We start from the raw sequence: 14,610 nt of genomic DNA, 5'->3' as shown, positions 1-14,610 counted from the left end.
AACATAGAAGACCCCAAAATTGACCAAGACGCAAAATGAGTCCTCTTGGCTTCGCAAAGATTCAAACATTACACCTACTGAACCTAGGGAATTACTGATTACTTTATTATTTTAGCCATTCAGTATGTCACACCATGACATTGGTCAGGCTCCTACCTAAGTCAGTCGGGTGCATGTAGCCAGAGAGTCGGGCTCTTGGTCACAGAGGATGTTAGACTTAGGCTCTTGGTGAAACTCACACACTTTTTTAGATAAAGATCATACGGTGCAAATTGCACGTGCCTGACACCGTTTGTGGTCATGATTCCCTCGCCAAGAAGGCCGGGCTCCTTATGATTTGGTGAGAGGGAGATAGACACGAGCGAGCATTCCATTCCAACTACGCACCCTGCACCGTCCGTAAGGCCGGGCTCCTTATGATTTTGTAGGAGATAGACAGGGACATTCCATTCCAATCCATCGTCCATAACAAATACATACATACATACATACATACTCATACAACTATGTATGTACATATGTATGTACAACGCTTCTATTAAATAATTAATTATTATTAGTTTGGAAACTTATTCTCAATTGATTCGTCCTCCTTTGCATTTCGTGTCTTCTGTGAACGAAGCATCGCTAGTCAATTCAATTTCCCCTCATCATCATCATCATCATCATCATCATCATCGCTTTGGCGACGTTCTTGTTGTTGCCCTCCCTTCCATCTGTTTCTTTCCTCTGATTACTCCTACTCTTACCCTTACCCTTACCCTTACCCTTACCACACCACCGCTCTATTTCTATATTTCATTTCCACAGTCGTTCTTTTGTTGGTCTACAATTTATCTAGTTTATGAACAGGCAGGCAGAGACAGACAAAAGCACAGACACAGATACATAGATACATATTATTGTATCGTCTTTTCTTCGGTTTTTACCACCGGAGAAAGTTTCCGTAAGTCTTCTGATGCCATAAGTCACAGTCTCCTATTTCCAAAAGTCCACATATTTTGTGAGTAATTTGTCGTCTGGTCAGGTACTTTAATCGTCACCCTTTCTTTCACATATATGCTTTTTATGTTCAATAAACATGTATATTCTATGGAGCATTTCTACAGGTAGCCGTGGTGGAGTTGTTATCATAATCGTCATGCTTTCAAATCATTTCTGATTCTAGGCTCTGTCGTAGGTTTGTAAGGACTTGCATCAGTTTGTTCATTCATCCGGAGAATGATGACTGCCTGTTTTTTAAATAAAGAACAGAACAACCAAAATCCCCTTCCTTTTTGTACGTTGACCAAACTACCTCTTTGTTGTACAAAGTTAGTCTACCACTAACTCCTATAGGATGTTACCTGCTGAGTTTTCGAATCGCACAGGTATTCTGGTGTTATCCCCTCCCTTTATTTTCTTCTTTATGAATAGCATATGAGCCATATGACTTCCACAATAATTTATCCAGGTTTAAGTTTCTATGTTCAATAGATGAGTGAAGGAGATGATAGAATACTAGCTTTCTTAATACACCATGCACTTACAACAACAAATGTGGTGGATGATAACAAACTTGTTACATGATGAAGATCCAAACTATGTCACGATATCCGCATTACCAATCATCTATCACTCTACTGCGTCCTTCCAAGAGGACGACCCATCAAGAGAACTGTAAACATGACAAAATTATATCTTCCGATAAACAAGATGGGGAGGCTAAACATAGCTTCGTAAATAAAGGTGGAACACATTTTCCATCATCTAGAAAACTGAAGGACATATTACATCCCATGAATCATGTGAAGTTGAGGAAAATTTTGGACCCAGAAGCTGCGACAATTGATAGCCAAAGCCCTGGTGAATTTCAATGTCCTCAGATAGGGAAAGGAAGCTCCTTAATATCCCTAAAGAAATTATTGCAACCAGATGAGATTGAAGGGAAAGATATCAAAACCCTTAACCAACCTTATGTAGAAGCTGAACAAACTGATGAAGAGGATTGTTCCTCTCTTTTCAACTCCTCAGATTCATCGATGTCAACGTTTTCCGTTCATATTGAAGAGGTGAAATCTTACCGAAGAAAAACATGGAGGTTTCCTCAGACTAAGACATCTGATAGGGCAATTGTCATGTTCCCAAATCCTACTTTTGATCAGAATACTACTGATTATGCTACCAATATTGCTACCCTTCCTAGACCTTTCAATGAAAAAAGCAAGGGTTTATCATCTGTACCTGATCTTAACGTGAAAGAGATGGCAAACATAGTAGAGAGCAGTTTGCTCGTCCCATTGTTTTCTGACTTTGAGTTGAAGAAAGAGATGGTGACTGTAGCTGAGAAAAACACAGCTGTATCCTTGCTTTATATTTCAGAAGAGGTTGCACAAGACTATGACCAAACGATGGAAAAATCCGATCAAAAGTTGAAAGAGATAGTTGGTGTAAAGCCTAAACCTTTTCCTTCTATGTTTGGGAATGCTGATTCAGGGTATCAAGGTACACGTAGTGATAGCAAATTTATCAGAAAAGCTAGATTAAAGGTGCCGGATTGGCTACGTAATCTTAGAAAGGCATCTAATTCTCCTACGGTGATAAGGAGGCTGCCATCATTCCATGAAATGGAAGAGATCAGATCACCAAACTCAACAATTCCACATGATTACAAATCATGATTTTAATGAAGATCAATAATCGCTTCAAGGAAGTTTTGATCTGAGGAACAGTTCTCCAAATCCATGTAATTCAACCACTTCTGATGGATTGAAATTCAGGTATGTCTCTTTGTTTCTCCTCCATACTACAGTCCTCTTTTTCCAGTATTAGAGTATTGAGAAATGAGCAGAATCTACCCTATTTGTACTACTGACGGGTATTCTGGTAAAGTTTCTGAACTCGGGGTATTTTGCTAATGGGAAACGTCAGTATAAGGTGAAAAATCACAAAAATGTTTACAATCTGATTAGTATCAAGTCACCATATATATCTGAAGACTAGGAACATTCAAGTAGAGAGTAAATTTCTGTATCCTCTGAAGTGTTGATAACATGTAAAGATTTTCCAAAGTGAATGCCTGAAAATGGCCTATGTGGGTTAGAAATAGATTGGCCACAATACAGTTGGTCATAAGTGATGAGTGACTCACAATATGGTGGGTATTACACACAGTTTCATAATACATCAGCATCCCCACATTCATGTAGACATTTAGATGAATAGAACCATTCCAGAATAATAGTTACAAGTTTACTAGTTAAAACCCAATGTAGAAATCTAGGTCCTTTCTGAGCAAAAAACTCATATTTGGCATAACCCACATAGACACATACATCTACACATGCACATACATTTGATACACATACACTTAACACATGCACACACAGTCTACTCACCTATACTAACACATGCACACAAGTTGAGTACCCACATGCATACACATACGCATATGTGCACACTATCCACATATACAGATATATACACATAAACTTGCGCAAATATGCTACCCACATATACCAATATATACACAAACTTGCAGAAATATGCTACCCGCATATACATACACAACACTTCCATGCAGTAGCATTCCTTTGAATATCACGTAGTGATTTAGTCTCTTAGTACGGTAAAGATCCACATAAGAGGAACTGCCATGTTTAGGAGATTGTAGCAACTTTGCTCTGGGTTAAACTTTTAAGTAGACATGTCAAGAACAATGTCCATTCCTTAGGATATACAATAATATTGGTGGAAATGTTCCAGTGGTTGATGTCCACAGCAAAAGTGAGTAAATCCAGAGGGGCCCAGGTCAGGATCAATAGTGTGATGTGATTAAATATATGGAGTTTGACTAGCATAAAAGAAAACTAATGTTTATAATAATATGTTTCACCCACTTCTTTTCTTTATTCATTTATAAATTTGACATCGATGCAGGATCAAAAAGTATCATTTGAGGGCACCTGTAACAGATGTCTATATGATGTCACCTGGTCCAATGTGTCGTGCTTTCTGAAAAGGTTAAAGCATGCGATCCCCAGTATCCTATATGGCTGAAGGTTTTAGAAGCATTTTTTGTCTATGGACATATGAAATATATGACATTTTTAGAAAGAAGCAAATGGCAGTGCACACATACGAAAAGATTTGATTAATATTTAAGGCAAACAAAGCCAAAATGTGGAAATTTGCTGTCAATTCTTTGTACACATTACATGCACATGGCTAAAAATATAATAATTTGGAGCTATGTTATGAATATGGAAATTGTTTTGTGACATTAACGTGTGTATTGTCTGTGGTGTGTTTTGTATAATCTTCTCAAACTTTTTTTTATCATCAACAACAGCCTCTACAAAATGAAATGGTTTATGAGATTGCAAATTTGAAAACCAACATTTTCAAAAACACATTGCTCTAGTGGTAGAGATAGAATCTCATTTGGCCCCTTTTTTCAACTATCTTTTCTCTATGGACTGTAATAGTGTGTTTCATTTCTTGCCTCATTAATAGTCATAGTGGATATCTTATGCTAATTTTTATTTGTAAGTTAATCATTGTAAAACAAAACTTAACTTGACCATGTACTACTACCTTAAGGTCACATACATACATTCTCTTTTTAACAAAAAAGCTACACTAAACATCATAGAAAGCATGCATCACTAAGATGTTTAGCATCGCATTCAAAAAACTAGCAACGTTTCTATAGTGAAACATGACACGACACATTGGGGTAAAAAAATCCCATAGTCTGCATTGCGTTTTTTAAAGTTTACAAGAAAACATTATAAGAATAGGGTTATTCATATCCCCTTTTTGTCATTCATTGAAATATATACATAGATTCATATGAATCTATGTATATTTTTCCTTCAAGTATGGTTTCATAGGTATGATATTCGTGATTTTCTCCATGCATGATATTCACAATATTCGAGAATAAGAAATGGTCCCAAGAATATTATAAAACCATTTGTTTTGCAAAATAAATTTACATAATAAAAATTAATTAACTCACCCGAAAAATGCACCGGAGTCGATCACCCAAGTGCATTCGTCGCTTGCAAGATTTGCACTTGCCCGTTCACAAATGAATAGGAGTTCTTCATTGCTCGTAGCAATGGCCAAAGTACACTTTTCATCAGAAATATTCATGGGGTTCAACATTATTACTGACACTCTTGTCCTTCTTAAGATGTCGGTAGTCCTTTTGGAAATGTCTAGGATTTCCACAATAAAAGCATGTTAGCTTACCTTTGGGCTTCGATTTGGTGTGGCATTTGTCCTTCCTCTATGGACTTCTTTATCGGTTCCTCCCTCTGTCCGAATGTTGTGACACATTCGCATCTGAATGAGACGGGACAACCTTGTCCTTCCTTCTCGCTTCCTCATTCAGGATGCTTGTTTTCACCACTTGTAAAGACAAGTTCTCTTCTTGGTTGGAGGTGTTGAGAGTAACCACCAGGTTCTCCCAGCTAACCGGCAGTGTGCACATCAGTAGGATGGCCTACATCAGATCATCAAGGGGAAACTTGGTTGCAACAAGTTGATTTACATACCCCATGAATGTGCTGATGTGTTCGACGATGCCCTCATTGTCTCTGTATTTCAGCCGTACGATCTTTCTCATCAGTGAGGTTTTAGTTAGGGTGTTCTTCCTCTCGTATAGACCTAATAGAGCATTTGTGTTGTTCGCCACATGTTGAAGGACACTTACATCGACGCACTATCGGATGGTGGCCACCGCCCATCTGTTAAGAAGTTTCCATTCCGATTCTAATACCCCTGTGGGTATTTTTGCTTTATCAATCGACTCGTACAAGTCTTTGACTATGAGAAGGTCTTGCATCTTTATCTTCCAGTCTGCATAGTTTTGTGAGTTTAGAACTATCATACCTAGGAAGCCGCTCACACCTCCTTCCATGCTTGCATCTCAAGCTCTGATACCAATTTGTAGAGAAATGAATTGTTAATCCACAAGAAGAATACGCTGAAAATACACAACTCAAAACACACAAAACAATGCACACCGATTTTACGTGGAAACCCTGAGCAAGGGAAAAACCATGGGACCAGAGCTTCACTATATAATGGATATACAAATGGAGAAGATTACAACACTCTCTCTGGAGTGTATAAGCCTCACAGGGCTCTTGGCACTTGTTATTACACACAACTATGGCGTCACTCTCTCATTGTTCTTACTCTCACATGCACGCACTTCACTATTCTACATTGTTGAGCGAGCAAGCTCAACTGGATTCGGATCGGTATCCGGAACGGAGAACCGGATCGGTGTCCCGATGATATTCGGAACTAAGAGCCGGATCAGAGAGCCAGATTGGATTGAAACCGGTAGGCCGTTAGAGGCCTACGGATCCAGCCTAGTGTGTAGGCATATTTTTGGGAGTCAGTGATAGTCGCTCGTATGAGCATTAAAGTACTTGTCAGTTCTTTTGAGGACTTGTATAAATAGTGATGTTTAGCACGTTGTATAGTGTGTGACACGGAGGATTATTATTTTAGAATAGAGTTTTATGTTCTGCTCTATCTCTGTCTCTCCCGTGTATGCTAAATATTCTCAAGATTCCATTGAACCTGTGTTTTCTATTCTCTGTTGGTGCTCGGCTAAACCGGTTTTGTCCAGCTTCCACACACTAACTTTTACATGGTATCAGAGTGCGAGGGTTGAGACTCCTCTGCAGCCGACAGAAGCTTTCGAAGACAAACCCTAACACCTAGTGAAGAATAGTAGAGAACCAAAATGGACAAAGGTATGGCAAGCTCGCTTCCCACAGAAAAGCTCGACCGGAGCAACTATGCTTCGTGGTCATATAAAATGCACCAGTACCTGTTGGGGCATGGATATTGGAGCTATGTGGAAGGAACCAACGAGGTAGCACCAGAGCTGACACACAAAGACTTCATGGCATGGGAGCAAGGAGTGAGCTGAGTATTGTACTGCCTCGCGTCCGGTGTGCAGGATCAAATGGTCGGCTACATCAAGGATTCAAAAACCCCAAAGGAGGCCTAGGAAAATCTACGGAAGATTTTCACTGCAAGTACCGCAACCCGTAAGTTGCAGCTCCGGCAAGAGTTGAACAACATCCGGTAGAGAGATATGTCGGTTACGGACAACACCACCAAGATTAAGGAGATCTACGATGCACTCGGATCCATCAACGTAACTGTGCAAGAAGACGAGATGGTCGAGATCTGTCTTGGTGGTCTAGCACAACGGTATGGGCCAATTCAGATGGTAATTTGCACCCGGGAGAAGCCACTGTCCTTCATCGACTTACAATCCATGTTGATGGTCGAAGCAAAACAACTTGAGTAGGTCGAGAACCACTCAATCAGACAGTTGGATGTTGTACATGGAGGCGGATCGACCCCGTGGGTGTGGGGGACGAGGTGGGTCGGCACGCAATGGAGGTGGCCAGCAAGAGAAATACCAAAGGCACAGAGACGGTGTCGACAGTAGTTCTGAACCCTCCACGAGCAGGGGGAGTCAAGTCGGAGTCGGAAACCGGCAGTCGAAAGCTGACACGAAATGCTGGTATTGTGGCAAGAAAGGCCAAAGAGAGAGAGAGTGTTTGGAAGAAGTGTGCCGATTCGGATAAATCCGAATCCGACAAGGTCGAACAAGGGAACCGGCAAAGTTCGCACTACCCAGAAGGATCGGAAGGATCCGGAGCCAGGAAGACCAAAAAAGGGCCAGCCTTCGTGATGAAGCACAAGGCGAACTCGATGACGAAGACCACTTCTGGATCGGAAGAAGTATGGTATGTTGATTCCGGAGCGTCAAACCATATGATAAGCCACGAAGAGTGGTTCTTGTTTTTGGAGAAACCGGGACAACCGGGAATCATCGAAACCGGAGACGACACCCCTCACCCAATTGTGCATGTCGGAGAAGTCCCTTTAAGCCATGTTGGACAAAAGGGAAAGTTGATGAACGTACTACACGTTCTGACAATCACAAAAAACTTGGTGTCGGTCGGACAAATCCTCGACCACGGAATGCAAGTGTGGTTTACACACCTCGGGTGCTTCATCGAGGAAGAAGGCCGGATAATCACGCAAGGGTGTAGGGAAGGGAGGATGATCATCCTCAACACAAATGACGTCGGCATCGCCATGTTTGCCAAAGGACAGAAGATTGAATCGGACATCGATCTCTGACATAAGCGCATCGACCATGTCAACTACAGGAGGCTTCAAGATTTGCAATCGAAACAAGTTGTGGTCGGATTGCCGAAGTTTAGTGGCCGGAAGGCCCAAATATGTGAAGCCTGCCAACTCGGGAAGCAACACCGGCTTCCATTCCCCACTGAATGAAACCGGAGCCGTAACAAGCTCGATCTAATCCATTGGGATGTATGAGGACCGACATAGAACCTTAGCTTTGGCGGGAGTCGGTATTTTGTCTCCTTCATGGAAAACTACAACCGACACATGTGGATCTACCTCATCGAGAAGAAAAGAGAATTCTTGGATTGTTTCCAGAACCTTCAAAGCTTAGTCAAAAGGGAAACGGAGAGGAAGATAAAGTGTCTGCGGTCGGATGGCGGAAAGAATACTTTTCTGGCCAATTCAACAGTTATTTGCAGTAGAAAGGCATTTAGAGAGAATTCAGCTATCGATATACACAGGAACAAAACGGTGTGGCCGAAAGAAAGAACTGGTCGATTGTCGATGCGACAAGGGCAATGCTGGAGGAGAAGAGCATGTCCAAATTCTACTGGGCTGAGGCGGTCCGGATGCTGTCTACATCCAAATAGGATCGGGGACGAGGTGTCTGCACATGAGCTGTATTTCGGGCGGAAGCCAAATTTGAGACACCTTCAGATATACGGTAGCATAGCATATGTGCATGTACCGGATGAGAAGCGGAGGAAGCTGGATCCGAAATCAGAGAAGAGCATACTCCTCGGCTACTTGCATGAACAAAAGGGGTATAAGTGTTATAACTGCCAGACTAAACAGGTACGAGTAAGTCGAGATGTCGAGTTTGATGAGTCGGCATCATGGTACTCCCTACCAACTCCAACTCCCGACGAAGATCCGATTCCGGAGTATGAGGCTAGTGAACCCAGAGAAGTTCAAGAAGAAGATGAAGGATTCGGTACTCTAGATGAGAGTTCAATCTCATTTCGGTTAAGTGGACCGAATGGGCGGCTAAGTCGGGATGACCAGTTGGATGAAGAACCGGTGAGTAGTGGAGACTCTACTGTGCTCTCCCCACGCAAGGAACCGAGGAGACGGTTCACGCGCAAAGACAAGGGGAAGAAGAAGATGCTAGAATATGATACCGATAGTGAAGGGTCGGATCGGAACGAATTTGACCCCGGAAAGGAAGAAGGCGGATCTTTAGAAAGGAAGTCCGAACCGGCCAAGAAGAGCCTCAAACAGACTACCGAAAAGTCACGCCGCTCAATTCGTCAGAAGAACCCCATCCAAAGGTACAGATACAATGAGTACATGGCACATCACTATTCGTACATGACTAAGGTGGTGGAAGTGCGTGAGCCAAAGAGCTACGTAGAAGTAGCGAAGACGCAAATTGACGTGCTGCTATGGAGGAAGAAATGCGGGCACTTGATGCCAATGACATATGGGACCTGGTTCACCCTCCCCGACAATGTAAACTGATCAGTTGCAAATAGGTATATAAGGTGAAGTAATGCCAACTGTTCGGTCAACTGGTACAAGGCCCAATTAGTGGCAAAGGGATACACACAGACCCATGGAATCGACTACGACGAGATCTTTGCTCTGGTAGCGAAGATGATGACTGTTCGTGTGGTACTGGTTGTTGTTGCGGCAAGGGGATGACATGCTCACCAAATGGACATGAAGAATGCGTTTCTTCAAGGTGACCTGGAGAACAGGTCTATATGATCCAACCCCCCTGGATTCCAATGGGAGATGAACAAGTTGGCAGTGTGCCGACCCAAGATGTCTCTTTACGGTCTGAAGCAAGCCCTTTGAGCTTGAAATGCGAAGATCACACACTAGTTGCGTAAGATGGAGTTTGTGGCCTCACTATTCATCTAGAAAGGTCCAGACGGTCTGGTTTGTATCTTGCTATATGTTGATGATTTAGTCATCACTAGAGCCGGATTGGATGAAATCAGCGGAGTGAAGTCTGAGTTGTCAGATGCATTTGAAATGAAGGATCTGGAGAATCTTCATTATTTTCTTGGGATCGAGGTGATCCGGACCCCCGATGGCATGTGCTGAATATGCTGTACAAGTTCATCATGATGGAATGCTGAGCAATCTCCACACCCCTGGACCGGAACCTGAAGCTACGTCCCGACTCCGGCCTAGTCTGCGATGAGAAACGGTTCTGACAAATTGTCGGAAGCCTTATATACTTGACGATCACCCGACCCAACATCAATTATCCAGTCGGGGTGATCAGCCAGTTTATGCAGAAGTCGACCGTGGAGCACCTTTAGTGCGTGCACCGACTATTGTGATATGTGAGCGGCACGAAGGACCGAGGACGGTATAGCTGGGAAGCTGGTCGGGTATTGTCAGTCCTTTCAAGGACTTGTATAAATAATGATGTTTAGCACGTTGTATAGTGTGTGACACAAAGGATTATTATTTTAGAATAAAGTTTTATGTTCTGCTCTCTCTCTGTCTCTCCCGTGTATGCTAAATATTCTCAAGCTTCCATTGAACCTGTGTTTTCTATTCTCTGTTGTTGCTCGGCTAAACCGGTTTTGTCAAGCTTTTGCATGCTTACTTTTACATACACTATACACAACACACTGTTCTCCTATGTTCTATGTTTGCCCTAGATGTATTTATACTCATACATCATATGGGTTATTTACAAAGGTAGCCCCTACTAGACATTGAGAGTAAATAGTGTGCTCGGCCACAACCAAGTCTTAAACTCACAATGGAAGGAGAAACAGGAAAATAGGAATAAGACAATTAGTGCACTTACACAGAATGAGACGACACTAGATATTTATGTGGAAAACCCTAATCCGAAAAAACCATGGGAGCCCAGAGACTCTGAACAGAATCACTATAGAGAGGGGTACAACGGAATGAGACTTGGAGGTAACGACCTCGAGTTCTATGTCTTCGCCAACCGACTGTTACAACAGAAAAGCTTTTTGTATCTCACACACTCTCTCTCACGCTCTGTGTGTGTGTCTATACAACAATATCTCTAGAATCATTATTACTAAAGTGATTGCCCTAAGTCATATTTATACTTATATGACTTTACGACTATTTACAAATATGGCCATGACAGGCACTCTAGAAACATATTTATAGATATGTCCTTGGATCCAGTTCACACCGGATCCATCAGATCCGGTTTCCGGTTCTCATCCGGAGGGACCGAATTCTCAACACACATCACTACTATTATTATCTATAATAATAAGTAGCCATCGGCCGACTCTAGGGTTGATTGTCCAGTCGGCCCGACTAGTCGATCGTGTCTTCGACCTGGATCTCCTTCTTGTTGAGTCACCCAGTCCACTCTCATAGTCGACTTTCTCGCAGTCGACTCTTCAACCATTGGCACTCGATCGAAACAAATGGCTCCTCCTTGTCTTCAACTTTCGACACTTCTTGGTCCAAACAGTCGGCACCTCCCAATAGAGGGTCATATTCCTAACATAATGAACATGAAATATTCTGCAACAAAATAATAATATTATGTTAATATTCATCATAGAGTTCTATTATGTTGAGCGAGCAAGCTCAACTGGATTCAGAACGGAGAACCGGATCGGTGTTCGGATGATATCCGGAACCAGGAGTCGGATCGTATTGAAATTGGTAGGCTGTTAGAGGCCTACGGATCCAGCAGAGTACATAGGCATATTTTTGGGAGTAATGAACATGAAATATTCTGCAACAAAATAATAATATTATGTTAATATCCATCATAGAGTTCCATTATGTTGAGCGAGCAAGCTCAACCGGATCTGGAACGGAGAACCGGATCGGTGTTCGGATGATATCCGGAACCAGGAGACGGATCATATTGAAACTGGTAGGCCGTTAGAGGCCTACGGATCCAGCCGAGTACGTAGGCATATTTTTGGGAGTCAGTGTCAGTCGCTGGTATGAGCATTGAAGTACCTGTTAGTACTTCTGTCAGTCCTTTATGGACTTGTATAAAGGTGCTTTCTAAGCACATTCTATGTATAAAGGATTGTTATTTTTTAATTAAGTTTTATGTTTTGGTCTCTCTTTGTCCTCCCGTGTATGCTAAGTACTCTCAAGCTTCCATTGAACATGTTTTCTTCTCTGTCGCTACCCGGCAAAACCGGTTTTGTCAAAGCTTCTACATGCTAACTTTCACATGGTATCAGAGCGCGACGGTTGAGACTTTTCTGTAGCCGACTGACGCTTTCGAAGACAAACCCTAACACTCGGTGAAGAACAGAAGAGGATCAAGATGGACAAAGGTATGGCAAGTTCGGTTGCTACAGAAAACCTTGACCGGAGCAACTATGCGTCCTGGTCGTATAAAATGCACCAGTACTTGCTGGGGCATGGATATTGGAGCTATGTGGAAGGAACTAACGAGGTAGCACCGGAGCCGGGCCACAAGGACTTCCTCGCATGGGAACAAGAAGTGAGTAGAGTGCTTTAGTACCTGGCGTCCTATGTGCATGATTAGATGCTCGACTACATCAAAGATGCAAAACACCAAAGGAGGCCTGGGAAAATCTTCGGAAGATTTTCGCCGTGAGTACCACCACAACCCGTAAGTTGTAGCTTCGGCAAGAGCGGAACAACATCCGGTAGAGAAATATGTCGGTTACGGAGTACACCAACAAAATAAAGGAGATTTGTGACGTCCTCAGGTCCATCAATGTGACGGTGGATGAGGTACAAATCTGCCTTGGTGGTCTAGTAGAATGGTACAGGCCAATTTAGACGGCAATCTGCACCCGAGAGAAGCCACTGTCCTTCTTCGACCTGCAATCGATGTTGATGGTCGAAGAAAACCACGCGAGTGAGTCGAGGACCACTCAACTGGACAATCAGATGTTGTACATGGAGGCGGACCGCCCCCGTGGGCGTGGAGGACGAGGTGGGTCAGCATGCAATGGAGGCGGCCGACAAGATAGAATCGAAGGCACCGAGATTATGCCAACAACAGTTCCGGATCCTCCACGAGCAGGGGGAGTCAAAATGTACTACATGTTGGACAAAAGGGAAAGTTGATGAACGTACTACACGTTCCAACAATCACAAAGAATCTGGTGTCGGTCGGATAAATTGTTGACCAGGAAATGTAGGTGCGGTTTATGCACCTCGGGTGCTTCATCGAAGAAGAAGGCCGGATAATCGCACAAGCCCACAATGACATAGGCTCTGCTATGTTTGCAAAAGGAAAGAATATCAAATCGGACATTGATCTCTGGCACAAGAGGATTGGTCACGTCAATTACCGGAGGCTTCAGGACTTGCAATCGAAACAAGTTGTTTTCGGTTTGCCGACATTTAGTGGACGCAAGGCCCAAATATGTGAACCTTGCCAACTCGGGAAGCAACACCGGCTTCCATTCCCCACCAAACGAAACCGGAGCAATAACATTAAGATGTATGGGGACCGGCACAACACGTTAGTCTTGGTGGGAGTTGGTATGTCGTCTACTTCATTGACGACTACAGTTGGCACACTTGGATCTACCTCATCGGGAGGAAAAGGAAAATTTTCGAATGTTTTCGGAACCTTCAAAGCTTAGTTGAACAGGAAACAAAGCGAAAGATTAAGTGCCTATAGTCAGATGGCAAAAAAGAATAATTTTCCGGCCATTTCAACTGCAATCTGTAGTAGAAAGGAATTCGGAGAGAATTCAGCTGTCGATACACACCGGAACAAAATGGTGTAGCCAAAAGGAAGATTCGGTCGATTGTCGACGCGACAAGGGCGGTGTTGAAGGAGAAGAGCATACCCAAGTTCTACTGGCTGAGGCGGTCTAGATGGCCGTCTACATCCAAAACCGGATTGGAGACAAGGTGTTAGCACATGAGCTGTATTTCGGGTGGAAGCTGAATTTGAGACTTCTTCGGATATTCGGTAGCATAGCATATGTGCATGTACCGGATAAGAAGCGGAGGAAGCTGGATCCAAAGTTGGAGAAGTGCATACTCATCGGCTACTCGCATGAATAGAGGGGTATAAGTGTTATAACCCGTGGACTAAATAGGTCCGAGTAAGTCGAGATGTCGAGTTTGATGAGTCCTCATCATGGTAGTCTCTCCCGACTCCAGCTCCCGACGAAGAACCGATTCCGGAGGATGAGGCTAGTAAACCTGGAGAGGTTTAGGTAGAAGATGAAGAAAGATTTGGTATGCTAGATGATAGTCCGATCTCATTCCGGCTAAGTGGGCCGAATGAGCGGCTGTGTCGGAATGACCTCCCGATTTCACCCTCATTCGGAGGCATTTCAGTCTCGATGACCTCGTTATCAGAACGCGGGTCCGGAGATCCGGGGTTGGAGTTGAGGTCCGGAGTCGGAGGCAAGTACCAGGATGCGGACTTGTCAAACACAACATTGCGGCTCACGTGAGCTTGTTTGGTTTGGGGGTTATAACACTTATAGCCCTTCTGTTCGTCTAAAT

General features: G+C 43.1%; 1 protein-coding gene across 1 annotated transcript; it reads left to right on the top strand.

Annotated features, from left to right (window-relative positions):
* Positions 1-1,399: 1,399 nt before the first annotated feature.
* LOC147861974 (uncharacterized) lies at positions 1,400-4,239 on the top strand. The gene is made up of 2 exons (XM_087321967.1): positions 1,400-2,759; positions 3,919-4,239. Exon 1 carries the CDS (start codon positions 1,566-1,568, stop codon positions 2,658-2,660), a length of 1,095 nt encoding a protein of 364 aa, XP_087178093.1. The 5' UTR covers positions 1,400-1,565; the 3' UTR covers positions 2,661-2,759; positions 3,919-4,239.
* Positions 4,240-14,610: the final 10,371 nt, after the last annotated feature.

Source organism: Azolla caroliniana, unplaced genomic scaffold, assembly GCF_043228905.1.
Source record: "Azolla caroliniana isolate FFs.n. ecotype wild unplaced genomic scaffold, voAzoCaro1.0.p SCAF_7, whole genome shotgun sequence".
In the NCBI taxonomy this organism is placed as follows: domain Eukaryota; kingdom Viridiplantae; phylum Streptophyta; class Polypodiopsida; order Salviniales; family Salviniaceae; genus Azolla; species Azolla caroliniana.
The sequence above is the reverse complement of the archived record's forward strand: the minus strand, read 5'-3'. Positions and strand labels throughout refer to the sequence as shown.